Source organism: Epinephelus lanceolatus, chromosome 3 (assembly GCF_041903045.1).
Source record: "Epinephelus lanceolatus isolate andai-2023 chromosome 3, ASM4190304v1, whole genome shotgun sequence".
Taxonomy (NCBI): Eukaryota; Metazoa; Chordata; class Actinopteri; order Perciformes; family Serranidae; genus Epinephelus; species Epinephelus lanceolatus.
Window position 1 is genome coordinate 18,096,890 of NC_135736.1, and position 27,998 is coordinate 18,124,887.

The window sequence follows — 27,998 nt, forward strand, 5'->3', positions numbered from 1 at the left end:
CTGACAGAAAGAAATTAAATTTTTGCATTGTAAGAAAATAAATATCTTGAAAAAAAAATGCAGGTAATTTGCACATGAAGCATGCAGCATAAAGTGACACAGTGGCCATGATATGAGCAAATAAGTAAAAGAGCTTTTATTAAATCGTAAATAGTTGAAAACATTCGCCAACACAGCTATAATATATACAAACGTATAATACCGTTTGTTTGACACTAAAATGGTGCAAACTTCATTTCCCACAACACTGCTTTAATCATATTTATCATAAACACGTGCTAAGGCCCGCCTCTATCGGTGGTGAGAAATCTGATTGGTGTAAAAACCTGTGGCTCTAACCAATCAGCGTGCTTTCCCGCTGTGCGAAAGTTCTGATTGGCTTATCTCACAGGCACCGCGCCCCCTTCACATTGTGTCCTCTAGCTGTTTTGCGTGGTGTTGTGAAAGCCGAGTTTTAACAAGGTAAACCTGTGTTTTGTCTCATTTTCTGAATATACGGTCATAAAACATAGTATGTGGTTGTGGTTACAGAGACAGAAAACCAATTTTAAAGTCTATACTGTGTAAAGAAACCAGTTTGTAACTGTTTCTACTTGCATAATACCGAAGACGTGTTGTGTCCGTTTTGTAACTGTCCGCGGGAATGTCATCTCTTAGCTTCGACTTATTTTGACAATAATACTTCAAAAACGATATACTAATGTTAATAAACCAATGTTTTATAACGACTACGTCCTTCCACCATAATGTGTTTGACCAGCTAACGAATTATAATGCATTGTGGTGTCACAATAATGGTCCTAAACTTAAAATTGCACAGTAACTCTATGGGGAGCTTTGTAAAGCCCATACTTATGTAGGGACTGGTGGATTTCTCAGAGGTAATTTACACAATATTGACGTGTTATAAAGGAAAAGTTATGTATCTTAAGCTGTCTGTTGATGGTATTTTCCAGCTTTTCCTCTCCACTGTTTTAGTGAAACATCACTGTTATATAGATATACAAACATCTCTTTTGCATTATATTCAATTGATAGTCTGTATCAATGTCCCTCTCCTGCTTTCTTAACTAGCAAGATGGAAACCAAGGTGACATCTGAGCCCAGATCCAATGGTGTGACGAATGGTGGTGCAAGAATTGTTGTGGAAGACGATGAGGAAGTGCTCAGGTATGGAGGAAAACCACGTTGGCAAATTGTGGGAATGATTTAAAAACAACAGCCAAATGGCTCAAGTATTCATGTCTGCCCCCTCTTCCTCTGCCCTCCTCTGTTCCTCCAAGCCCCACCGACCTGTCTGAGATGTTAGCCGAGGGGACCAAGGAGTCCCACGACAGAGCTGAGAACTGCCAGTTTGTTAAAGATTTCCTCCGTGGCCGCATCAAGCGGGAGCTGTTTAAGGTTGTACTCTAGAGTGTCTTGCATCGCTCAGGTTGACTGCAACTTCTAGTTATTTTGGCAAAAACGTCTGTTAGCAGAGTAACAAACGTAAAGTAGTAAAAAATAATAATATGAACAAATGCAATATTTGCTGTTGATCACTTATTTTGCACTATTTGCTCTTTGACCTAAGCTTTCCTTTCCATCTTTGACACTTGACCAGAAACTATATTGAAATACATTTTGCAATGTCACTCCATCCTTCATCAACTTGATTTAAAAGCCAGACATGTTATATCAGATACTGTGGTTACCATTTTATCTATGTGTCTGTCCCACTATCTCACTTTCTCTCTCTCTCTCTGCTTCTGTTCTCAGAGAGGTACAGCAGCTCTATACTTTGTCTACTCAGCCATGGAGGAGGAGATCGAAAAGAACAAAGACCATCCTGACATCGCCCCAGTCTATTTCCCCGCAGAGCTGCACCGGCGTGAGGCCTTGGCACGGGACCTTGAGTACTTCTATGGAGAGGAATGGGAGAGCCAGGTCAGCAGAAAGCACACACAGGCTGCATGACAGTCTCAGCACATAAAGGTTACAAGGAGGAGGAGCTTCAGACTAAGCTGGCCTTTCCTGGAGCAGGAATCACATGGTGTCTGAAATTCAAAAATTAACTAATGTGACTTAAAATTTGGACCCAGGTGATGTTTTCACCCAATTCAAACATTGATTTTGTTGGAATTATAAAATGAAGTGTGTTGCATGATTATCTTATTACTGTAAAAACAGTTTTTCTGTCACAAAAACCTGAATTTGATCACAGTTATAGAGCATTAGATTTCTTTCTCTTTATTTTTTACTGATAATATGATAAAATGGATGAGAATCAAGGCAAACTTCTGTCTGCAGATGTCCGTGATCACATCAGACATGACAGCAAATTTTGTGACACAACTGCAACTCCCTCTGATTTTTAATAGCCCATTCTTTCTCACAGATCAGCCTCTCTGCAGGCGCTAAGCCTTACGTGGACCGCATCCACGAGGTGGGACAGAAGGACCCGGTGCTGCTGGTGGCCCACTCCTACACCCGCTACATGGGTGACCTCTCAGGCGGACAGATCCTCAAGAAAGTGGCCCAGAGGGCTCTGAAGCTCCCCTCGACAGGCGAGGGTCTCAACTTCTACCAGTTTGAGAGCATCCACAGTCACAAGGGCTTCAAGCAGCTTTACCGAAGCAGGATGAATGAGCTGGAACTGGACGCTGAGACCAAAGAGAAGATTGTAGATGAGTCCAACCGGGCCTTTGGCTTTAACATGATGGTGAGGACGGCAGGGAAGATAGTCAGGGAGAGTTCTGACAACAGATGTTCACAATAAATCATCACGATTGAGAAACGCATAAAAAAGTTGACACGAACAGTTAATGTTTGGGGGTAAAGATGAAGATAAAACAGAAATGCACTTTTCTTCTGAGAACAGGTATTTACAGAGCTCGAAGAGATTGGGAAGACCATCAAAGAAGAATTCCAAGATGCAGGACTTGGACACAGTCATGCAGAGACCATGGAAGGAGGTGATATCAACAAGTGCCCCTACTATGCAGCAAAAATGGGTAAGACATCATTTGAAGGTTTTCAGTCTGAAAGAAGCATACAGTCTTTAAAATGGTTGACTTTTGCACCTGTAATTGAGCATGCGTAGTAGCTACGTTCACCATATTATAACAACACTGAAGAGGTTGAAACCCATGAAATTACATGTTGGTGATGACAATCTTCCTGCTTCGTCTGGCCTCTTTGTTTTATTTGTTTTTTCGACTGCTCTTTATCTGTCACCCCCTCTATTTCCTCTTCTCTGCAGCTGCCAGTGGAAATCCCATCTACGCCTGCCAGTTAGCCATGACACTTCTCAGACATCCACCCTGTCAGGTGGCTTTGGCCGCCTGGGTGGCCATCCTTGCTGGTTTCACAGCCTGGTACCTTCTGTGAGCTCTGACATCCCCCTCACTTTTAATCATGTGCAATCTGACAGTAGCAAACAATATAGCAGGAAGTGAACATTTGAAATAATGTTACAGCTCAGGTACAGTATTTATTTTATGTTTCCTAATTTATTACACTCTGTGGAACATACGACTGTATGCCTCTGACAGTGCGTTGATGCAATTCTAGAGCAACAATGAAGAGTCAACAGAAACTTCAAGATGCATTTGCTTGGTATGCTTTTTTAGAGGTAATATGTGTACAGGGTTTATGTCATCACATAGAAACATTAAATGCACACTCCCCAAATGGTTTTAAAGTGCGGGTAAGGCAAAAAATAAATAACAAGTTTTAAGTTTGTCACAACACAGAAAAATGTGCTCACTACCCAGCCAAATCTGAATGATTAAAAAAATCACCAAGTATATAAAATTAGGTTGCAAAGTTGTGAAAAAATATGCAGTTTACTCTGCTCTGACACTCTGGGGCATGTCAGCTGAAGGACCTGAAATGACGAACCAGCCGCTGTGCATGGAGCAGATTGTTGTTAGCAGCTAACCCAGTAGTACTGTCCTGTACAACTCTCTGCCAAAGAACGAGCAACCACGCAGTGACAGCCTTTTATGTACGGGCTGGATAGCTGATACAGTCTGAAAGAAGAGGGGTACACGATAGTGATGTTTTTTTGCTAGTGTTTATGTGATTGTGGCATTTAACAGAGTTGTTTATTTATGTATTAATAAGATTGAACATGCTAAGCTGGTAATTTTTATTTAGTGGGTAGGGGTTTATGTTAAGGATGGCTGCTGTGCATCATTGAGCCATGATTTCAGTCCCACCTGAAAAATCCTGAACACAAAATTGGTGAAAAACAGTCTAACTCCACAATATGGTACTTCATGGTTCCCAGTCTTTTCACACATTTTCAACGAATATCTTCTTACATGTATAATGTGTTTAGAAAGAAACCTTCCGGACCTGAATGTATTAAATAATGAAAGTGGGTCACATGTCATGTTGAATATTTATTGTTTTTAAAGATACACTGATGTACAAATGTTGTCTACATTCTGCCATGCTTGTAATCATGGTGGTTCAGGTGTTTCTGATTCGGAATAAAAATACGGCCAGTAAATAATTATAAATCGCATCAAGTCATCTCTAAGAAACATTTGCATTCTGTGTCCTTCCACTTCTGCTCCTGTGCATTCAGGGAACGTTAAAAGGTGAACATAAAAGTCAGCACACTCTAAAGACAAAGCTGGAATCAAGTTACATTATGGTTGCAGGGTAGCTGCAAAATGATTTGCATTACCTAATAACATCAGTGTAAAACTGTCAAAAACTAAATTCCATTCTGAAATGAATTGTAACCAGCGGCCACTGGAGCATTAGAGAAATACATTACATCTCTGCAGCTGTACAGTGTATATATGAAAATGTACAGCAGAAACATAAAGTGTAGAAATTGTATTTTATGATCATAAGTTGGTTCCTTGAGGTGTCCGGCTGCTTGTGTATCTGCACACTGGTTGTGGTCAACTGTCTGTCCTTGAGCAGAAGCAGTAGCAGTATGTGATAATGATGGTAAGCCAGTTACCACATCAGTATAATCAATAGCCCTATGGCAACCCAAATACCAAAAAGCAGTAATCAGCATCACTGCACAACTACAGAGTTGTGTTTGACAAACTGTCATGTTTTTCAAACCACTGAGGTTACCCATAGCGGGAACCAAAATAAGCATCACTCCGCATCCACAAACATTTGCATGAACATAAAAGTTTTGCTTACTTTATGGAGCCTGGTGTTAATAACTCTAAAACTGTTGTTTGCCTTTAACTTTCAATCCATGGACAGGTCGCCAGACTATCACAGGGCTGACACATAGAGACAGACAACCATTCACGCTCACATTCACACCTACGGGCAATTTAGAGTCACCGGTTAACCTGCATGTCTTTGGACTGTGGGAGGAAGCTGGAGTACCTGGAGAAAACCCAGGCTGACACGGGGAGAACATGCAAACCCTGCACAGAAGGGCTCCCACACCCTGGGTTTGAACCAGGAACCCTCTTGCTGTGAGGCGACAGTGCTAACCACTGTAGCACCGTGCCACCCAAATTAGTGATAAAGCCAAGAAGAGGAGAAATAACAATCACATGACATTTGACTGGTCCGTAATCCATGGTGACAAACACACTGAGATTAAGGTATAAAGCAAGTTTTGAACTTTTGATTTGTCATGTATTTAAGTATCTAAAAATCACTATGTAAATAAAAGTTCTTGGTAACCATTTTGCAGTAATAAATCTGACATGCAGCCCATACACTGATGGCAGAAATGGAGGTTTAAGATGAATATGTGACATGATTAAAAATGGCTTGTTTGGATGTCATACGATTATCCAGCAGCGCATCAGTGAATTTAGATGACAGTGTGACAGATCGGCTCTGAACTGGAGTGAGAGCTGTAAAAAGTGAGGTGACGTTACAGATAAATTGCAGGAGCCTGTCCGAGGACATGAAAGATAAGATCAGTGCATATGACTAGCAGGGGGAAGCTGATGTGTCAAATATAACGATGAGAAAGAACCAGAAACAGCCATCAAGGCGAGAAAGACAGACTGGCTGACACAGCGAAGGCTCTGGACATGTTACACATATTAATGGTGTTGGTGTTGCTCTGGAGCTCTGGTAGGGCTGTGTTCTTTAATGTTGGATGTGTGTAATAGCTGGGAGAAGAAGTAGTTCAGTTGGAATTTTGGGAGATGAGGAGATTATAAGTGAGGGTTTGAGGGTTAAGACTTTGAGGTTTATAGTACAGTCAATTATACTCAAAAATGGGCCCAACCTAGGAGAAATTGCAGTAGTAGTGTTTCATAGTTTTTATTTGTCCCGATACCTTAGTGCATCATATACTGAAAATGTACCTTCACAGATTTAGTGGAACATTATTTTTTTCAAGGTACAAGTTCCAACATTTCACAGTTTCATGGTCTGGGTGAAATTATGTTAATATTGGAGGATCTATGTACACTTATTCAACATATTTGGTGTCTTTTCTTAAGTTTTTGGGGTCAATCTTTTCAAAAACACTTTTAGGAGGGTATTCTGATGTATTGTACCTGTGTTTGGGGTAATACTACCCAACAACCAATTTTTTTTTTTTTTTTTTTGAAATTTAATTTTTTAAATTTAAAAAATTGTAGAAGCAATATGAAACGCTGTGCTTTGTGAAAGACATCCACGTCTTAGGATGGGACAGGATACACATATGGTGCAATAGTGGAAACTTATTTGTTTGCTATTTGTTATGCTTGAAAACATTATGAGAAATCGGTGGTGATCGTGTTTAATGGGTCCAGACCATGGGCCTAGGTAAGAATTTTCACTAACTGGTACCACCCAAAGTGGCAAATTCTAGTATCATGAAAAAATCTTTATCTCTATATGATATTTCAACAAATAAGGCATGTTTCAAGCTTGGTCTCATTTAAGGGCTCAGGCTAAGTGCTGATATGCATCATGGTTTTCATGGACAAACAAATCTGTATGTGCAGAAAACTGAATGATAATTATTGTCTGTTTATTGTCTGTTTGTTATTTGTTGTTTTACATATTATGACTTCTGTGTTCCTGTTTTTGTGTTTTTTAATGGCCTGAGGTCTTTTTAACATCATGCCGGAGAAAAAAAGGTCATTGCGGGGTAAGGGTACCCCCAATTGCACATACACATTCAGAACAGGTCATATCTGATGGTTATATGTGAAATAACATCCTAAAAAACAAATGTTTAGACATTGATTATATGAAAATATCATGTTCAGAAAAAGGATATGCAGATTACACACTCTTAGTCTGATGCTATGACATAATGGCCCCACATTTTGAGCCCTGAATTTACCTTGATCCACCAGGTATATAATAGTTTACTTTTAATATGTTATGTGGATGTCCCAAGAGATCACAAGAAACCTTGAACGGTGTTGGTGTTGCTCTGGAACTCTGGTAGGACTGTTATTCTTTAATGTCGGATGTGTGTAATAGCTGGGAGAAGCAGCAGTTCAGTTGGAATTATGGAGAACTGAGGAGATTTTATAAGGGTGAGGGTTAAGATTTGGGGATTTAGGGTTAAAGTTAAAAGTAGATTAGGGTCAGGATTAGGGCTGGGATGAGGCATTTTTTTGAGGTGATTTAAGTTAGATGTGTGTGTATAATGTTTTATGAAATAATAGAACACATACTTTCTTGAAGTAGCCACATTGTTAGCCTTGATCAAACCTTGGCAAAGACGCCTGTGTTTCAAATCTAGAGGAAATGAGTTCAAACATTTGACTGCTAGCACAGATAAAGCTCACTGATAACAAGTTGTTTCCTGTTTGTTTAATCAAAACACAGACAGAAATTTAAAATAAAAAAGACCATTTGTGGTTTTACGGGGAGTTATGACAAACTAGAAAAAGCATTTCTTGCGGATAATGCGTGTGGATGCTGAATGCTGAAATGCAAGAAAATCAATTCTAAAAGATACTGGGAGCCAGTGTAGGTTACATAAAATGGGAGTTATATGGTCTCTTTTTTTAGTCCTTGTTAAAACCCTGGCAGCAGCATTCTGAATGGTCTGTAATTTTGCAATTGCATTTTTAGGTAGGCCAATGTTCAAGGCATTACAATAATCAAGACAACTAGAAACAAAAGCTTGAACAAGCTTCTCAGTATCTTGCTGGCTCATTAGAGGTTGTACCTTAGCTATATTGTCTAAATGATAAAATGCAGATTTGGTTAATGAATTAGAATAAGCTTTAAAATTGAGATCAGAGTCTAAAAGGGCTTGAGGTCATGTCTGAAGCCAAAATATCCTGGATAGGGGCACTGCCTTATATACAGTCTATGGTGTGGAGTAAGAAGAAGTGAGCTTAGTAGACCTCTGTAGCTCCCTGCTAATCCCTGTTTGAGGCTAGCAGTTTAAGGCTACATTAGCTGGTACTAACATAACACATCCTAATGTTTGACCCAACTATTGCCATTAAAGTTGCATTGTGGGTACTGTAGATGCCAGGTTTTGACAAGAAAGAAGAATGTGTGGAATAACGAAGACGGTATCTCTCGGCTGCATTAATTTTGGCTGTTAACGTGGACTGATAGCATGTATGACTAAGACAAATTATGTGATTTTTTTTCTCCACGACCAATTTTGCTTCCTAAAACACACTCAGTGTAGCAGTACCTACCCTACTTAAATGTAAGATCATTTACCCAGGGTCTAAGTCTTTGTGTATTATTTTGCATTACTGAAATGTGGAGCTCTACTGAATTGTGGGATACTTCACGGTCCAGCACTTGGTCGAGTCTAACATCTAGGCGTACAACTAGCCCCAAACCTCCATAGTGCTGACAGTGCTTGCCACAGCAGCTTGTGAGTCAAATTATGCTTTACGTACATGTTTATTCTCTGACTTTTTTCCTCTTCAGGTCTTCAGGTTGAAGACAATGATCCCCCAGGTAAATGAAAGATAACAAAAAAGAGAAACAGCAGTCATGTTTCAATCTTCTGTGACTGAAAGTGACTGTATGTTTCATGTTAATGACTCTCGAGTCTCATTTTTTCTTCAGAACCTGCTGATATCAGGTTGGTTGGAGGAGCCACGCGATGTGCTGGTGGACTGCAAATGAATCTCCACAACGACTGGAAACCAGTGGATGACTTTTTGTTTGGCTGGAACCTGAGGACAGCAGATGTAGTGTGTAGAGTGTTGAACTGTGGATCTGCTCTTTCAGCAAAAATCAAAAACAGTTACATAGCAAGACGTGTATGGAAAATAAAAGCTTCTCATGTTCAGTCTGGATCTGCACTGAAATACTATGAACCAGTGAAGCCCCAGTATTCCTCTACTGCCTTGGAGATCACCTGCTCAGGTAACACCATGAGTGACACCACCTAAAACGGTATCTCTAAAAATCAAGATTCAGTAAATAAACATCATATTGTCATTATTATCATAATTTTTATTATATTATGTGTTTAATATTTTTTAATGCTTTAACAGGTAGTCTCAATGAGATCACAATCTCTTTTTGAAGACAGACCTGTGTACAAAATTTCAAACAGTTCAAACATAGACAGATGAACATTATCCATATTTAGGCGTAAGAAAAGCAGTTACAAGTGTGATTGCAATGCATAAATACTACCTTTTAAAATGTTCAAATAGAGTAAGAGAATGTAACTGCAACATTTTTGGAGCTCATGTAGCACCGTATTTGAAGCCATGTTTTACCAAGTTTGGTGTGAACAAGAGGTAAAGCTAAAGATGCAACGATGCATGAGAAATGTATTATTGCCACATGAGAAAGCGCAGCACAGAGTGGAGGGAGAAGCATGCATTAATACAACATTGCCATAATCAAGTGCAGACATAATTATTTATAGCAAAATGGTGTTTCAACAAGCAGCAAAAAAACCCCGATTTGTTTCTATACAAAAGTTCAATTTTAAGTTTACTTAATAGGTGTTCCACATGGGTCTTAAAATGGAGTCTGATATCCAGTCAGCGTCCCAAATATTTCTAAAAGTCAACAGTTTCAATTGCAGAACCCTGAAGGATTTGGATATATGGAGTGGGCTGGATACTCATAGATGAAGCAGAGAATAGCATACATTTAGTTTTGCCCAAGTTTAAAGCAAGTTTATGTTTGATAAAAAAGAGATCTGAAATGTATCAACAGCAGACTGTGGATTTGCCATGGCCCAATTAAGAGAACAGCAAGTGACATATAAAACAGTGTCATCTGCATAGGAACGTACATTACGATATATATATACAATCTAGAAAAATTTTGAGTCTGGCCCTCACCGATACACCCTCCCTACCCAAGGGGCAGCACTAAAAGAGGTATTTCAAATGCCACTGCTTGCAACTGGATAGCACGATGGCCAATCAGAGCAAAAAACAAGGTGACGTATTCATTGCACTAAGCCCCATTTGTTTGCCGACCAGTGGGGCTAACTGATATATTATGCTTTTGCTGTATCCTGTCAGCAAAACGGCAAGAACATCCTTCCTGGAAATGAAGGCTTCTAGGGCAGTCTTCTGTTCCTTTCTCAAGGAAAAAGATAAGTGTAGTTGGCTTAGCGTGTCTTCCAAATCTAAATTGAATTGACGCGGTCCTTTGGCAGCTGCCATCTTGGCTGTTTACTTTTAGACTCTTTCGGCGCAGCGCTGTCGTCATCATGTTACGCCCGCTCAGAGCCCACCTCTGTCAGATAGAGTGATCTGATTGGTCCGATTTGCGATTCAAAGTGCTCTGCTCATTGGGACCAGATTCCCGTGCAGTGCAAATTTGAATTTGCTAGGGGCGGGGCACCTGGATTTCCAGGTTAGCTGTTTACCATTTTCAGCCAAAGTTGTGTTTACTATTTGCAGCACTGTTTTTCCGTAGCACTCTTAAACTGTCTTTCTCCCTCACCAGAGTCTGTCAGGCTGATGAATGGAACCACTCTGTGTTCAGGCAGAGTGGAGCTCAAAGCCGAACAGTCATGGTCCTCAGTCTGTGAAGGTGATTTTGACTGGCAGGATGCAGAGGTGGTATGTAGAGAGCTTGGCTGCGGGGCCCCTTTAAAACTCCAGAAGGAACGCTATGAAAATATGAGTGCTCTTGAGTTGACAAAAGAGTTCCAGTGCAGAGGAAATGAGTCCACTCTCCTGGACTGTGAAAGCTACGAGTCCGCTAGAAACACCTGCTCACCTGTGAGGCTCAACTGCTCAGGTAAAGAAGACGCTACAGCTTTGATGTGCTCTTTTGTAATGAATGTTACTTAACTACTGTCAGTAATTATTGTTTTGGAAAGAAATCTCATCACAACAGTGTGGAACCTATCACATCCGGCTCCCACAGCAAGCTTCCCTGGGCATATATATATATATATATATATATATATATATATATATATCATATAATGTTCATCAGCGGGTGGAGGTCACCCAGTTGTCATGCAACTGTAGATTTTAAAATTTCCGTTTTTCCTAAGCACCTAAAGGACTTCTTATTGATGTTAGCCTAAAAACTGAGGTTTAAAACGTATTTCTGACTGTGGAAAAAGCAGATGACAAAATAGGCTCACCACAAGATCATATTACATGAAAAAGAAGTCTTACAATCTTAACATCACTATCTCAGTTTAGCACATTAGACTGCTAACACATCTGTTAATTTGCACTAAACACAAAGTACACTATGTCATTAGCAGGTTTTGGACAAACTAAAATTTTGACCAGTTGATGGCACAAAATGAAAAGTGATGATAAATGTTTGTATCAAATGTCAGGGGATCACCTAAGACATTAAGAATCATCTTTTGGGCATCATTGATATCTGTACCAAATTTCAAGGCATTAAAGTTATTGATATACTGCAGTCTGGACCATAGTGGTGGACAGGCCATCCACAGCCATGTCACTCTATGGCTGGCTTATGTTGAAAATGTAAACAATCGGGCAAACCCTATCTGCTGATGAAGGTCATGTTGATGTACTGAAAAGCTCTTAAAAGGCCAGTAAATGGACTTTTGCAGTTAAGATTGTTTTCCTGGTCCAGAATTAATTTGAACTTCAGTTGTTTTCTTGTCTCTGCTCAGAGCCTGATAATGTCCGGTTGGTGGGTGGAGGCAGTCGCTGCGCTGGAAGACTGGAAATGAAACTTCATGATGATTGGAAACCATTGGATGGCTTGGAGGTGAACCTGGAGTCAGCAGCTTTAGTGTGTAGAAAACTGAAATGTGGTTTTGCCATTTCAGCTGCAATGAAGTCTTCTGTCCTGACACAAGCGTGGGGGATCGATTCCTCCAGAGTTCAGTCTGGATCTGTGCTAAGGGAGGACGTATCAACAAGGCCCTGGCACTCTTTAACCTACCTGGAGATCAGCTGCTCAGGTAACACTCTCAGTGACATCAGACATGACGGTAATCTCAACTGACAGAGGTTTAGTGTAACTCACTGTAAAGTTATCCAGGACGTTATTGGTCATTATTGCTATTGGTTATTATTTGCCCCAGCGTTCCAGTGTCTTTGTCTCAGTCATAGGACAATGACTGGAGATCTGCTCCTTCAACCATCTCCCCTTGTCTTTACAGATCTGCTGTTCCAGCCGATGATCTCCATCACTCCCTCCACCGATGTGGTTAATGAGTTCTCCAACTTCACCATCAGCTGCTCCATTAAACCACAGTACCCAGGAGGCTCTTTCCAGCTCACCTTCACCACCTCCAACACAAAACACAGCTACACCCAGCAGGCTGTAAATCACACAGCCTACTTCCTGTTTCCTGCTGCAAACCAGAGCCACCAAGGGAGCTACAGCTGTGTTTATCACATCTATGTTAGCTCTCAGAAATTCTCCTCAGAGAGCCGGCCACTTCATCTCAGTATCTTAGGTAACATAAAGGAAAGCATACGGCTGAATCAGACAGGAAAATGATCTAAAATGACAAAAACATGGCATGGAGAACTTGTAATCAGTTGTTTCTAGGTCACATTTTAAACCTAACCAATAATAATTAGTTATTTCTTAAAAGAAAAAATACTTACCTACAGATAATTATTTAAAATGAGTAAGGCAGCTGTAAACTAATACAAAACTACTACAGTTTTGTGATATTAGAGATTTAATGCATCTTATTTTAAGTGAAGGCTCTTGTGCTCATGATATTCTATGATTTGATGTGATTGCTTTGAATCTGTTTCAGCCTCTCCAATAGTTTTCTTCGCAAGACTTGCAGGCCTGCTGCTGACTTTGATATTGTGCATATCTGCCATTTATTACAGCAATAAGGCACGTACACACGTTTGCTCAAGAGAGGTTTGGGTGGTGTATTTAGTCTGTGTACAGTGTATGACTGATGCAGTAACTTACTGGTGTCTACTGCCATGTCTCTCCAGGCTGCCATGTCTCTCCAGGCTGGGGAGCAGGAATCAGCAGGCCAACAGAACGCTGAGCTTGAATATTATAACCTTGGTGCTTCCAGAGTTGAAGGTGGGCCAAATGAAGAGGCTGAGGACGAAGGAACAGATCTCTGAGGAGCTAATCTTGTGTTCAGCTGCAACTGTTTATTTAATCTTAAAGCTATTATAGAAAAAGCATGTATTTAAGTTTACATATGTAAGAGACCAGCTTCTGTTCACACCTGAGTCACTAGCAGCGTTTAAAAATTTACTCTGCTTCATTACTTACCATAAAAAAGATTTTAGAGAATGAATTTCAGCATAAGGGAGTCCAAGTCATTGTTTGCAAGTCACAATTAAGTGCCAGGTCTTGGCATTCAAGCCCTGAGTCCTCAACTTTGAGTTTTGAGTCCTAAACAAGTCATAATACACTCTTCACCGAATGTAACGCCATTTTAACAGAAGACTCAAAAATCTTAAACGATTTTTAAAGTTTGTATTCATTTGTTAGAACAATGTTGTTACAAGTGCAACTGAAATAAACCATAAAAAGCAATACACTTTCATAGCATATAACCCTATTAACCAGTACCACGACAGAGTAAATTTTGTTTCTGTCCTGTCTTGTTGTATAATGTAAATATAAATGCTGTAAAATAATAAACAGAGTACTTGGATGTTGTATGCGACATCGCCAACCTTGACGTACTTTATATGCCTCCACACCGGTGATAGCCAAGGCTGGAGGCATTTTATTTTCGGGTTGTCTGTCCATCCATCCGTCCATAAGTCCATCTGTCCCATTCTTGTGAGTGGGATATCTCAAGAACACCTTGAGGAGATATCTTCAGATTTTGCACAGATGTCCAATTGGACTCACCAATAAACTGATTAGATTTTGGTGGTCATAGGTCAAAGGTCAATGTCACTGTAACCTGGTTTGCCTCACCTTTGTGAATGCAATCCCTCAACCTTGAGGGAATATTTTCAAACGTGGCACCAACATCTACTTGAACTCAATAATGAACTAATTATGTTTCAGTGGTCAGAGGTCAAGGTCACTGTGACCTCTCCATCTCATTCTCATGAACTTGATAATTTAATAGCACCTTGAGAGAATTCTTTCCAATCTGTCACAAATGTCAACTTTGAGTCAAGGAGAAACTGATCAAAATTTGTTGGTCAAAGTTCAAGGTCACTGTGAGCTTGCGTCTGTCTCATTCTCGTGAATGCGATACTGTATCTCAAGAACACATGGAGGGAATTTCTTAAAATTTGGCAAAGATGTCTCTCTGGGCTTAACAATAAACTGATTTGAATTTGGTGGTCAGAGGTTAAGATCACTGTGTCTTTGCACCTGTCCCATTCTTGTGAACTTGATATCTCATAAAGGCCTTGAGGGAATTTCCTCAAATTTGGCACAAACATCCACTTGGACTCAAGAATCAACTGATTAGAATTTGGTGACTGCTGATCAAAAGTCAAGGTCATTGTGACCTCATGACTTATATGACTATGACCAAATTTGTGTGTAATAGGACAAAGTGGTGAAATTTTATATCCAAGAGGTCAACTTCACTGTGACATCATAATGTAATGCAAAAACTTACTTAACGTCATATCTCAGGAACAGAAGAGGAGACATTTGGTCAGATACTGAATCACAAATCTTGGGTGTCCACCTTAAAACTGTGTTGATTGTATAGATCATCTGTGCTGCCAGGTTGAAGATGTGTGTGAAGCATCCACGTTTTCATGGATATGGATTTAAACTGTAACTTGTATCGGTCTTTAATTTAAGGTGCAACACAAATACGTCTGTTTGCCAGCCCACAATTGTAAATAATTTGCTCTTAATGATTTGCCTGATTAAATACGGATTACACTGTAAAGAAAATGGACCAACTCACTTGTAATAAGATGACTTGAATTTTATTTTACTTGTTTTTTTCTTTTTCACACATTTAGACATTGGTTACCAGACAAAAGTGATCTGAATTCTCTTAAAATATTACTGCACTGGTAAATCAGCGTCTTGTTCCACCCTGAAGGCCATAGTCCTGCTGACGCCTGCAAATGTTCACAAAGCTTCACAAAATAATTAGCTCGTCATTCACTGTGGATACATCAGACCAATAACAGCTGACACATCTCAGTCACATATTATACCTGCAACAGTCTTCTACTGTATGACTACATCCTCCTCATTATGACAAGTTATATTTTGACCATAATAATAATTAGGAGATTTCCCTGTTGATCACAGTCCCAATCATCAATATATTTTGAACAAACTATCATTTTAAAGTTCCAAACACCTTCTCAAAACCATGTCTGTCCACCACATGTCCAAAACGAGTGGAGAAATACATTGTCTGTGGACTGCTGTATCTCTTCAATTTCAATATCGTCTCATTTAAAGAGTCCCCTGTATCCCCGATGGTCATAACATCAGACACAGGCAGGTAAATATCATGACGCCTGCCCCAGAAGGTGAGGTGGGACACTTTGAGTGTGGTTTGGGACGGGTCCAGGTACATTATTCCCACAACCCTCCTGAGGAAGTGACTGGCAGTGTACAGCATGACACCAGCGAACAGCGCTATCCCTGTTGTGTAGCTGACAAGGAAGAAGGAGACATCTCCCTGTAGGTAGAAGAAATACACTGGGGGAAGGATGACCCCGGTGATTGCAGTTTGGAGCAGTTTGAGCCTGGACACGGCTCTGAGGATCTTAATGTGCGGCAGCTTGTAAATCATGGTGTACTTCTCTGTGGACAAGTCCGAATATCTGACCAGGGCTGTGATTCTGGGTATAAGGGCTCCATGGAAGCTGTGCTGGATGGGCGTGTGACCTGGCGAATGTGGCTGCACACCATAAAGTGTTCGACCTGTGAGTAGACATGACCCTCTACTACAGGACAGGATGTGGGAGGTTAACCTGCGCAGCAGCACTGTCCTGATCTGTAGAAAAATAACAGATACATTTGAGACTTAACTAGAACCAAAACAACTTGTAGATTTTTTGAAACTTTTGATAATAGACTGTCATTTTCAATCTCTGGTTTTAGCATCAAGCATGAACATTTGCTGTTTTTTTTTAGTCTTCCAGCATAGCAAAGTGAAGACATCACCTTGGGTTCTGAGAAATTGTGACTGGCAACGTTTACTATTTTCTGACATTTTACAGACCTAATGACTATGCCAGGAAATAATCAGCGGACTGATTAACAATGAAAATAAAGAAAAAATAAATTAAACAAAGTAATGCAATAAAAACTATCTTTATTGTCCACCATAGGTGGAAAATATGTCTTCTTAAGCTCACCATTATTTGACAACATTACAAAAAGCAGACAATTTACATGCTTGTCAGTAAGAAAAGCATGTAAAGTCATTACAAAACCCTTAAACAAATTAGATCAAGTCATTGTCTGTCTGTGGTTTAAAACTCATCAGTCACTTTGCTGAATTGAGGATACTGATGGCACTTGGGATGAAGGACTTCTTAAATACATTTTTAGGTGCCAAAGGATGGCGCCTCCCAGAGCTCAAGAGCTCAAACTGGCTAAAGAGAGGATGGGAGCTAACTGCCAAGATGCTCTTCGCTTTCCTCCTTGTCCATCCTGTAAAGAGGTGGGTCAAGGGCTTTTGGGGCTTGCCAACTATTTTACTTGCCATAGTAGTAATCCTAGAGAGTTTATTGTTGGATGTAGAGTTAAAGTGACCGTACCAGACAGGTAGGTGACAAGTTAAAACACTTAACCATAGTTTTGTACACTAATTCCAAAATCTGCTGAATAACACCAGGCCAGAGTTTTCTAAGAAGATACAGTCGCTGTCCACATCCTTTGAAAATATATCAGTATTTCCAGAGAAGCTCAAGTCTCGATTACTGTTAAACCCCAACAACAACATAAAAGTGTGTAAGGCTGTTCCCTCCCCGGTCCCCAAATCAGACAGCTCACCACAGGAATTTCAGTACAAAGTGAAGGTATTTATTACTGTGAGAAATTAACTAAGGGCAAAAAATAATTCAGGGTGGATTAAGGCTAAAACAACAAACAAAACTACTATCTAAACAGTGAACATACTGACTACACCTATGTGACAAAAATTAACAACAAAAAAAACATTGACTAAATCTGGCTCCCTAGGATGCATCAGACACATGACAATTAAAAAAATAAAAAGGCAGTCCATCCTTACAGCCTCAAAGTTAAGTTAAGAATAATGAAGGTAAACTAGTGAAACAAATAGGCTATTAAATGCTCAGTGTTTTTCCAAGCACTAATACAAACACTCACTAAGATGGCCCACAGGAGGCACAATCAATCACTACAGAAAAACCCAATCCTCAGACTTAAACACAAAGCAGGGCTATTTGGTTTGATTGTATAACAAGATACACCTGTCCCTGTTATTTTGGCCACCCTTTAAATAATAAGTTGCAATTTGTATGATTAAAGTTTTTAATTCATTCTCAAGGAGAAATCCTCTTTGCAGCCAAATGAATATAAGTACGACCAAATTAATATGAGCTATAAAGCATGTGTACCTGTTTTGTTTTAATTATAAGTGAAGTAAACAGGCCCAACAATAAACACATAAGAAACTCTTCAGTAAACCAGAGCTGAACAAAGTAAAGACACACAGCTCCTGACTGAACTGTCAGAGCAGCAGTTAGCTTGTATGGCTAATAATTCAAGTGTCACATTTTTTTCTGGTCTCTTGCAAAACAGTGAAAGCAGTACAAGAGTTGTAGAGAGTTAGAGGCTCACCATGACCAGCGCCAGGATAATAAGAGGAGTGAAAACTTAAAAAAGACGAGTCTTGTTTTCAGAAATATCAGACATGCTAAGTCAACAGAGCCGGAAGTTAACATGGAGCACACACTGTGACCCGGATGTACTCACATACCTCAGTCGTTTAGGTTTTGTTTGCTTTTGTGCCCCCTTGTGGTAAAGTTGTAAACTATCACTTTAGATACATTTAATTTAAATTTTATTAAAATTCTACCTCAACCTAACCTGTATTTTTTACTGTAAATATATTTCGGTTTGCGGAAGCGACACGTATCTCGCGGCAGAATTGTCATATCCGCCGCAGAGTGAACCATAACATCAGTTGGTAACTTAGCAGTGTTCCTACTTCTCGTGTTAAATGTTGGACCAGTTGTAGGATTTCTCCTCGTTTATCAGTGTTTTATTTATGTTTCTGAGGAGATAATGTTATCTCTTAGCTAGACGGAGCATGACTTTATCTCAGATAGGGCGTTTGAAGAGAGTAAACCTAGCAGGACGGGTTAGCTAACAGGTTCCACCGGGCGCAGCCATCTGACAGGCGGCGGTGCTTTAGCTTCATACTCAAATTTGAAACACAGAGGAGGACAACAATGCTGCAGCTGGGAGATGAAGTCACCCTGTACACGGTTGTCTTCGTGGCGGTCTTGCTGGGGACCCGGAGCCCGGTGTGGACAACCGCCCTCACCGCCTCTCTCTACATATTTCTAGCCATGTTCCGGTTCCCCCAGGTGCCGACCAGCCGAGCCCGGCAGGTGCTGCACCCGGACAAGGGCTCTGTGGGCTCAGGCAAGGTGTCGGTGGTGGCTCACCGGGGCGGTGGGCACGACGCACCGGAGAACACGATAGTAGCTATCCGGGAGGTAAGAGCAGGGCTGGGAGCTTTTTTTATCAGTAGTGTATAACGTTAAAGGTCGTATTGCACAACCCACGGTTCCCTCGTCTTGGAGTCAGTGTTTTTTTTGGTTAGATGTCTTAAGCAAGATCTGTGGTGAACACAAGTTTAAGAGACGTCCACGTTTTGTTCTGCGACATAAAATACGCTCGTGGTGAATTTTAAAGCTTTAAATTGTCTCAAAAAAGACGGTTTGTAGCAAGTGGCTAAATGAGACTACAAAAACGTCATCACGCCGAACACGGCTTCACAGACTCGCTGTGGTGGTGACGTTGAATTCATCCGACGGTGGTGTAGTTCGTTTATAACCTGACATTAGCGTTTTACTGCTGGTGATTGTATTTATACTTCGAAAATCAGAAAAGTGGTGTTAATTTGTGAAGATTATCTTGCTGAACATTACGTGTAAGTATCATAAACTTTTTCTTCGCCACGGATTTTATTTTCTGCAATAATCTAAAAATCAATGGGAATAGCTCTTCCCACTGCAGCAGCATATAGTTTGTGACACTTAAAAAACTTAAACATTACATAGCCTCTATTGCCCGACCTACACAGTATTTCTAAGGCCTTCAAAATTGTCTTTTTTGGCAATGTGTGCTGAACAGGGTGATTTGATACCCTCAAGTGGACAGCTACATCATGGAGACACTATTTAATTATGTCTTACATGTCTTTAACATTTCTTCATAGTTCTTGTTACTTACAGGCCAACACACACTAGTACAACATCTCTTCAGTAAGATAATATGTGCATATCTATATATGGAAGCCCAGTGCATCTGTATCGTTTTATATATATTTTTTCAGCTTTTCAAGTGAAAATTTTGGCAGATTTCTGCTCATGACCAGAAACAAATCTCCTGAAATACATGGCTTCCACCCCTCTTATTTCTCTGTCCTGCTTTAGGCCAGTAAGAATGGGGCGACAGGCGTCGAGTTGGACCTGGAGTTCTCAGCAGATGGTGTCCCAATACTGATGCACGATGAGACTGTGGACCGGACCACCAACGGGTCGGGACCACTCAGCCAAATGAGAATGTCTGAGTTGGTTAAACTGGACGCAGCTGCTAAACATCGACTCAGGTGAGAAAGAAGGATCTGGGAATGCACATACTTGTACAAGATGGTTTAAGGAGAGGCTGTATGAATGTTAAAAATCCGTCTTTATAAAGCCACTGGTGGTAAGAGAAATGCCAGCTGATTTGCACAATATTTTGTGGGAAAAAAAAGATAAAAGGAAGGGACAATTGAGAAGCAGTCTTTTTGCTAAATGTCTCAAAGATACCAAACTTGTCAAAGCCTTGGAGATGTTGCAGCAGGTAAGACAAGTCATGCATGTTTTCCGGGCTAGATGGGGGTTTCAGATGTTGAATACTCTGGGCTACATTTTAGTGCTTTGTGACTTTTGTGTGGTTGCATTATTCCTGCAGGAGGTCGGAGCACTGTTTTTCCACTGATAGGCTGGTTTTCTGTTTCAAATGTACTTTCTGCAGCACATCTTCCTGGTACAGAATATATTGTTCAGGTACAGCTATTGGTGCTGAGTTAATCATTTTACAGCTTACAGATGGAGATGTTTGATAGTGATAATCTGTGTGTATTAACTTTTGCAAGAAAACACTAACAGGAGAAGTTAAAAATACATTGAACACTACAATTACCTCAGAAACTAGAGAGGCGAGTTGCTTTTAATACAGAGACATGCTGTTAGTAATACATGTGCGAAAATAACCTTCAGGTTTCTAAAAATGTCTTGCGTCAGAGCAAACAAAAAAAGAAAAACAAATGCAAAACAGTCTCTCAAAGGTAAGAAGTTAGGATACAGTCTGTAAAGATGCAAATGCAAACAGCATGTTTGGGACTTTTCCACATCAAGATTGAAACTACAAAGTCTAACAGTGAGTGAAATGCCAACATCACAAGATATTTAACAACACTTTCTATCTATCTATCTATCTATCTATCTAGTTAGACAGTAGTTAAGAGGGATTCTGTTACCCCAGTACACCAAGGTTCCACAGATAATACGTAGCACCCAAGCAAGAAATATTATGACCAAGAAGGTACCAGAATAATAAATTACACATAACTATAAGCTTTATGAATGTCATAGAGACAACTTACCTGATGCCCCTTAGTTGTGTAAAACATGAATGTATTAATTGCTTTGTGTTTTCATAATGTCAAGGTGTACTAGTACCTGGGACAATAATAACAGGAGCAGAGACTTCTTCTATCAGGCTAACTTCACACAATGTTCTGATTGCTCTGATTGGTTGTTTTTGTTTGTATGCGATTGATTCTTGCAAATGCCATTAGAAGCACTAAAAGGAGAAGGGACATGACTTCTTTTTCACAGATTATTTGTCTCATGTACTGCTGTGTGGATGTATTAACAGTTTCAGCAAACATGCCAAAAAGTTACTTTTTATAAACGTTACCAACTCCAGCTTTAAGTGTGACGTTTCGCACATAAACAATGAATTTGTTTGAAAAGCATGATGTATGTGAGCCCACGATCGCACTGAAACTTGGAGAAGAGGAGCATTTTCGGAAAATGCTCCTCTTCTCCAGAATATGGCAATATATTTACTCCACAATATCAGTTTGCACAAGTCTATTAATGTAAAATATTCTCAGGACCGTTTAAGGGATTCTCTGGTTACCAGGAGCTAAGAGTAACACCAAGGCTGTGCAGTCAGACAATGAGACATCCAGGAATCCACTTTAATTCTGATTGATTGTGTAGCACGTCAGGAAGTCTGTTACCAATCAATACTGCTGGTTTATCCAAACAGAAAAGTACCACAAATCAGCTAAATCCAATACAAAGGGAGCTACTGCTGCTAAAAAAGAATTGACACAAGGTAAAATTGTTCTAACCTAATATTACATCCTTCAAACAAAGGTACTTCAAACAAAGAACAAAGGAATTTACGTTTTATTTGGTCAAGCAATTGATGCCAGGAAGCTGCAGGCAGGGCACCTGAACTCAACCCACTATATATATATATATATATAGTCTCATCAAGCCAGTCTCCCTCTCCTTCCTGCTCCTCCTCAGACCGACTCCTCCTCCAGGCCTCCTCTTCACAACAACTAATATATTATACATTTATCATTTAATGACACAGGAGCATGAAGTCTGTACAGATGTTTTACATGTCTGATTTGTATTATAATCACATAGGGGCACTTGCAGTTATTGTATTACCTATCCTTACCTATGACAAGATGTATCCTATCCAAATAGAGTGTCAGAAAAATGCTAAGAGCCTTTATACAGAGACTCATGGACAACATAATCACATGTATTTCCTCATAATCTAGGCAAGGAAAAGTTAGCTGTATCTCTGATCAAAGTCAAAGATACAGTTGGTAACTTTAATTAAAAAAAAATAACCTTTTGTAATATTTGCTGAAACTGTCACTGTGTCCACACAGTAGTACATGAGACATCCTCTTTGTAGTGCCTCTAATGGCATTTGCTATAATGTACTGCTGCTGAAGGAAAACAACCAATCAGAGCCGAGGAGTCTCTAATGCAGCTGTCAATCATGTCAATCACTACTTGTTACCTGCGGTCAAAGTGTCAAACTAGGCAGCGTTATTCTGTTACTGCATTGCTTATGTCTAGCCTCATTTTTTTTTTTCAGACACAACTTTTAGTGTACTGTTTAGATGTAAAATGAGAGTTGGTCCAGCCGGTGGGTGGTGCTTGTACTGTTTTCAACATGGCAGCCAGGTCACAAACATTTTACAGCTAAACAGTACACTAAAATATGATTGACATGATTGAAAGCTACGTCAGAGTCTCCTTGGCTCTGATTGGTTGTTTTTGTTTGCATGCGGTGGATTCTTGCAAATGCCATGAGAAGCACTACATGACATGACTTGTTTTCCACAGATTATTTGTCTCATGTACTGCTGTGTGTAGACAGTGAATTTGTTTGAAAAGCATGATGCACGTGAACCTCAGATCGCACTGAAACATTTGTGTCCTTTGTCATCAGGGACAAGTTTGCTGGAGAGAAGATCCCAACTCTGGAGGAGGCGGTGGAGGAATGCATCAAACTGCAGCTCACCATCTACTTTGACGTCAAAGGTCATCCGGATGAGGTGCGGCAGACAAAACTAAAACAAAACGAGCTTATTACGTGGAATCTGTCTGTCATGCTTGTTGACTTGATTGATTTGTACCTAGTCAACATTACATAATGAAGACAAACATGATGTTGTGATTATTATGGTCCAAAGCTGGCTTTTACTGTGCCCCAGTTACACAATGATCATAACAAACTGAGCCAGAGACAACAGTCAGCGTCACCAACAGATGCACTTCAATCATTTACTCGATGCCACGTAAGCATCAGTGTTTGTACCATTTAATGCTGTGTATTTAAAGGCTAAATCAAATATTGCATCAGTGTACTTTCCTCACTCAGCACTTTTTTAGACAAATAATCAATGCAGAGTTGCAGTTGTTGTTTCAGGGAGTGGAATTCTTGAGTTCAGGGCCCACAGCAGGGCGTCTACACATACACAGCTGCTAGTTACCACCAAATGGTTGGACAGCAACACACACACACAATGACCTAAAGCCTCACACACACATAACTCTAAACAGTTGACCGTCCGACAATAACCATGTGTTTCTCTTTTGCTCTCAGGCAGCTGCAGCCCTTAAAGAATTGTATAAAAAACACCCAGTCCTCTACAACAGCAGCATCGTCTGCTCCTTCGAGCCCAAAGTCATCTACAGGGTAAGAGGGCACTTTGAAGTCGGTTGGAAGTGAGTGTTCAGCCAGAAGTAAACTGTGCCTGATATGCAGTGTTTGACTGTCAAATTGCTGTGGAACAAAAGGAGACAGTCAATAATGAGACTGAACGTTTTGATAAGATTGGGTAGAGAGCCTGCACGCAATTCTGCAAACACCACTTCAGGAAATAGTTTTGGCCAACTTCACTCCACGTTGCCTGCATAAAACACTTTATCAAGAGAATATTTCCACCGCAAAATGGGGAAGATGAACTTACTCCTCAGGGTATGCTGTTATGAGTTTGCATGTTTACCATACCAGAGGTACAAGTTTACCTGACTTTTAATGTGCAATGTCAGTATGCATATTTTGTCAGTGGAAAACCACCAATAATCTCAGTACTCAGTGTTTGAATTCTGGCTGATCATCTCTAGTACTAGAGAGAATAAAGCTGGCTAAACAAGCTGGGATAATCTGACCTGCATGGATTATCTAACAGACAACAAATGTTTCTGCAAATACAGAAACGTAAAGTACAGTTATTTGGTTCATTGGGCATTTTGAGCCACAAACAGCCTGGTGTTAACAGTTTCTATTGTTAGACACACTTGAAAAAAAGAGACAAAAAGGATTTGGAACAGAACAGGCTGGCTTTTTGTCTCGTTTTTTTTTTTTTTCTCCCGACTGTCTCATACTTAACATACTGGCACTGATTAAATAAACTAAAACATTTGCTCACATTCCTGTCGTGTGTTGCATTGCTGTCGTATCCATCATGTTGCTAACATTCCACCGTGGCCTAGATGAGGCAGAGCGACCCAGAGGTGGTCACGGCGTTGACTCATCGCCCATGGAGCCTGAGTCGATTCGGAGATGGCGCCCCGCGTTTCTCGTCACTATGGAAACACCATTGGATGACGCTAATGGACGTGGTGTTGGACTGGGCGCATCATCACGTGCTGTGGAAGCTCTGTGGCATCTCAGCCTTCCTGGTACAAAAGAACTTTGTCTCACAGTGAGTTTCCTCGTCTGAGATCATAAAGTTATATTCTCTCATCGTTACTAAAGGACACACAAGGTGTATGCTTGACAATGTACAATTCCTGTTTTGAATGTTCACAAAGAACATTACTAATTATATATCTATGTAAATGTATGAATAACTGTGTGTCTGCGTGCTCTCTGCAGGGACTATGCTCAGTACTGGGCCCAGAGGGGGGTGGAAGTTGTCGCCTGGACCGTCAACACAAAAGTGGAGAAGGATTACTACGAGGAGCTGCTGCAAGTCAACTACATCACAGACAGCCTTGTGGAAGACTGTGAACCCCATTATTGAGAGACACATGAACCTAACACAGGATGTGTTCACACACTCATTAAAAACATGAAATCCATATGAAAGGACAATTTCACCTTCTACTCATAACTTACAATGTGGCATCAGGTAGGAGAACATATGCCACTCTTTTACTCCAGTGCACACTGTCTTATTGTGTGTATGTTTATTTGGCTGAATCCAAATGTCCGTACTTCACTGCACTTGCAGACTTGTGGACTTTAGGAGGAGGGCCGAGAGCTGTTCAAATCCACAATTCCTCCTGTCCACAAGGGGCCTAAAGCGGACTTTCTGCAGACTTCCAGAGAGTCTGCTTGGGATGCAGACTTCAGCAGACTTCACTGATTTAATTGCCCACAATTCATTGCAATACAGATGTGACACTGTAGGTTTTTTTTTTCAATAGGCAACTAAAAACTTTTAAAACAATACTTGAATTGTGTAGGCCAGAAATAATATGCAACAACATCGTTATACAGAAATATATAGAACTACAGGCTGTACAGGGTAATCACATGCATTGTCGAAGCTTACTGTACGGGTTGTGCAGTGAAATGCCAAATACAAAGGCTAGAAAAGTGGCCAAAAAACAACTCAAGAAGATTTTCTGATGTAACTAACAGGCCTACCCATTTTATTTAGTCATATTCCAGTCCTTATTTACAACCATCTCTGTATTTGAATGTCTGCAGTCCTACACATGGGATTTATATCTGATTATATGCAGGGACAGATGAGCAGACAGAATATGACCGCATTTACACTGATTGTAATCGTCACCCAATGTCTCCATGGCAGTGAGTCAAAGCAGTCTTGAGGGCTGTCTGTCAGCGGCTTGCAGTCTCTGCCCTTGCAGACTTTACATGATGACGGTGAACTCGTCACAGTACGTACGACTGAAGTCCGTGAGGGCTCAGCAGTCCGCAAGTCCAGAGGGTGGGCATTTGGATTCAGACTTTGAAGCAATCAAACTGACCGGGACCGAGTGCCATACTTAATAACAAGAAGCATGACACACATTTATAGATGTTTTAGCAATGAATGTCTATAATAGACCTTAATCAAATGTACTGTATTCACCAACTCAGGACTGCTAGTTTTTTGGGGGGGTTTTTGGTAATCAGGTTTGTCTCACTGTCTTTGAAGACTTACCGTGTCACACACTGTGTTTTTACTGTTTATTGTAAAGGCCATTAATCTTAAGTAACCTATCAAGAAATGATTTTAGCTCTCATGAAAAACTAATACTTATTTAAACATAGACATTTCATATCTTTGACAAATGTGCATATGGAACAGAAATGTAGAATTGAATAAGATTGCTATACTTGCTTCTATGTGCTGCTAACATAATTTTCTCATTTCTCATTTTTGTTTTCGATGTCTGCACCAAGTACAGTTTACAGCAGGTCTATATTACACTGTACATACATACACAATATAATATCAATATTATACATGTTAAAAGTAACATTATTTTAAAGAAATGATGTGATATTTTGTTTGAGAAATAACATTTGGGTTCACAGTAGCACACTCTTTCACACAAACAATTCTGACCTCACTGTATCTGTATCTGTCAAATTCATCTCATGTAACCACATGCATACGTGCTTCTGTTTAGCTATGAGATGAGGAATTGGAATTAGTCTCAAGAACAATTTAGAAGTGCAGTACTATACGTGGAAACACAGCAGGACAGTGCAGAGGAAAAATGGAGAGGTGTAATACACAAGACATGACAGACAGTAAATATATTGTATGGAATAGGACATATGCGGAACAGCAGACGTACAGGTGTAACTACTAACACTAAACTGTTACATTTAGGTGTGTAGGTATGTTATGCCAGTGAGGGCCCTTGAACTGGAGAACCTAAATGGGATGCAGACATTATTAATGTTAGTTATATCTGAGTGTGGCAAGTTAAATCACAACTAGAAATGTTTTCAGACTCAACAGTGCTCTGAAAAAGGTACATAAGAAAGCTTCTGTTTATAAGGTCTTTGGCCCAGATATCAACCTCATTTGCATCTGATGTATGCTTTATTTAATCTACAATTTATAATGAATTGAAAGTAATTTTAAATGAAAACTTGAACAACTTATTTCACTGTTCATTGTAAGAATGGGATAAATAAATCATGACTTGATTTCATATGATTGTCATTTTTGCGGTGATGCAGAGTGGAATTATGTTTAAAATGCTGGACATCTCATTTTTAAGTCAAACTGTTGTTTGTTGTTGGATGTTTTCTCGCACCTCAGGACAGCTGAGACCTGGGGACACCAAACAGGTCCCTAAAGATCAGTTGTTTCAGCTGACGTTCTGCAGCTAGGCCCTTTGTAGGGCTAAAATAGAAGTAATTGCATCAGGGGCGCTCATGTCATTTCGAATGATACTTGTGATGCCAATGTTTCCAGCCATAAAGTGCTAATACATTTTCTTGAGAAGTCCAGGATCAGCATGACAGCTGATAAAGACAGTATTCTCTACAATACTAAGTGACCACAGTTTGGCCTCTGCTGTTGGTGCTAATCCTGTGTAGCATAGACTGTTGATGATTAGCCTTTTGGCCTGCAGTCTCAGGTGATTGACCCAGATAGTGCAGATGAATGGGGGGGTGAGTGGGAGATGTAGTGTTAGATATCAACCTGGATAAGCCTGTCTGAGCTGCTTCTTGCCCCGGCTGATCTTCAGTTGCTAAACTCAGTCTGTCGGCTCACACTGTGTGGAGTCTCTCAGGTGAATTTCACCTGACCAAAGATTACCTGTGATAAGATCTCAGATAGATGTAATACAGTTAAGCTACATACACCCTTGTGTGAATGCTACAGTGGATAGCCTCCACTGGAGATAAAAGAGAAGTGGGAGGAAAGATATTATAAGCCTCTGTGT

General features: G+C 40.1%; 4 protein-coding genes across 6 annotated transcripts; 3 read left to right on the forward strand and 1 right to left on the reverse strand.

The window, feature by feature from the left end:
* Positions 1-402: 402 nt before the first annotated feature.
* On the forward strand, positions 403-4,510 carry hmox2a (heme oxygenase 2a). 2 transcript variants are annotated; one of them, XM_033623196.2, is made up of 7 exons: positions 403-462; positions 1,075-1,170; positions 1,284-1,401; positions 1,759-1,926; positions 2,378-2,701; positions 2,861-2,993; positions 3,242-4,510. In XM_033623196.2, exons 2-7 carry the CDS (start codon positions 1,079-1,081, stop codon positions 3,367-3,369), a joined length of 963 nt encoding a protein of 320 aa, XP_033479087.1. In that variant the 5' UTR covers positions 403-462; positions 1,075-1,078; the 3' UTR covers positions 3,370-4,510. The 2 variants fall into 2 exon arrangements, with proteins under 2 accessions (XP_033479087.1, XP_033479088.1); XM_033623197.2 differs by having other exon boundaries at positions 1,079-1,170.
* A 140-nt stretch (positions 4,511-4,650) lies between these two features.
* On the forward strand, positions 4,651-14,156 carry LOC144462213 (CD5 antigen-like). 2 transcript variants are annotated; one of them, XM_078166027.1, is made up of 7 exons: positions 4,651-6,060; positions 8,839-8,868; positions 8,980-9,282; positions 10,837-11,133; positions 12,002-12,295; positions 12,497-12,796; positions 13,109-14,156. In XM_078166027.1, the coding sequence occupies exons 1-7, from the start codon at positions 6,018-6,020 to the stop codon at positions 13,492-13,494; spliced, it is 1,653 nt and encodes a 550-aa protein (XP_078022153.1). In that variant the 5' UTR covers positions 4,651-6,017; the 3' UTR covers positions 13,495-14,156. The 2 variants fall into 2 exon arrangements, with proteins under 2 accessions (XP_078022153.1, XP_078022162.1); XM_078166036.1 differs by lacking the exon at positions 13,109-14,156 and having other exon boundaries at positions 12,497-12,974.
* Positions 14,157-15,220: 1,064 nt separating this feature from the next.
* tmem186 (transmembrane protein 186) lies at positions 15,221-18,242 on the reverse strand. Its single transcript, XM_033623629.2, has 2 exons — positions 18,085-18,242; positions 15,221-16,267 (listed from the first exon to the last, which is right to left on the reverse strand). The coding sequence occupies exons 1-2, from the start codon at positions 18,085-18,087 to the stop codon at positions 15,602-15,604; spliced, it is 669 nt and encodes a 222-aa protein (XP_033479520.1). The 5' UTR covers positions 18,088-18,242; the 3' UTR covers positions 15,221-15,601.
* Positions 18,243-18,416: 174 nt separating this feature from the next.
* Positions 18,417-27,257, forward strand: gde1 (glycerophosphodiester phosphodiesterase 1). The gene is made up of 6 exons (XM_033622904.2): positions 18,417-18,968; positions 19,911-20,086; positions 23,017-23,122; positions 23,674-23,766; positions 24,567-24,778; positions 24,952-27,257. The coding sequence occupies exons 1-6, from the start codon at positions 18,699-18,701 to the stop codon at positions 25,097-25,099; spliced, it is 1,005 nt and encodes a 334-aa protein (XP_033478795.1). The 5' UTR covers positions 18,417-18,698; the 3' UTR covers positions 25,100-27,257.
* Positions 27,258-27,998: the final 741 nt, after the last annotated feature.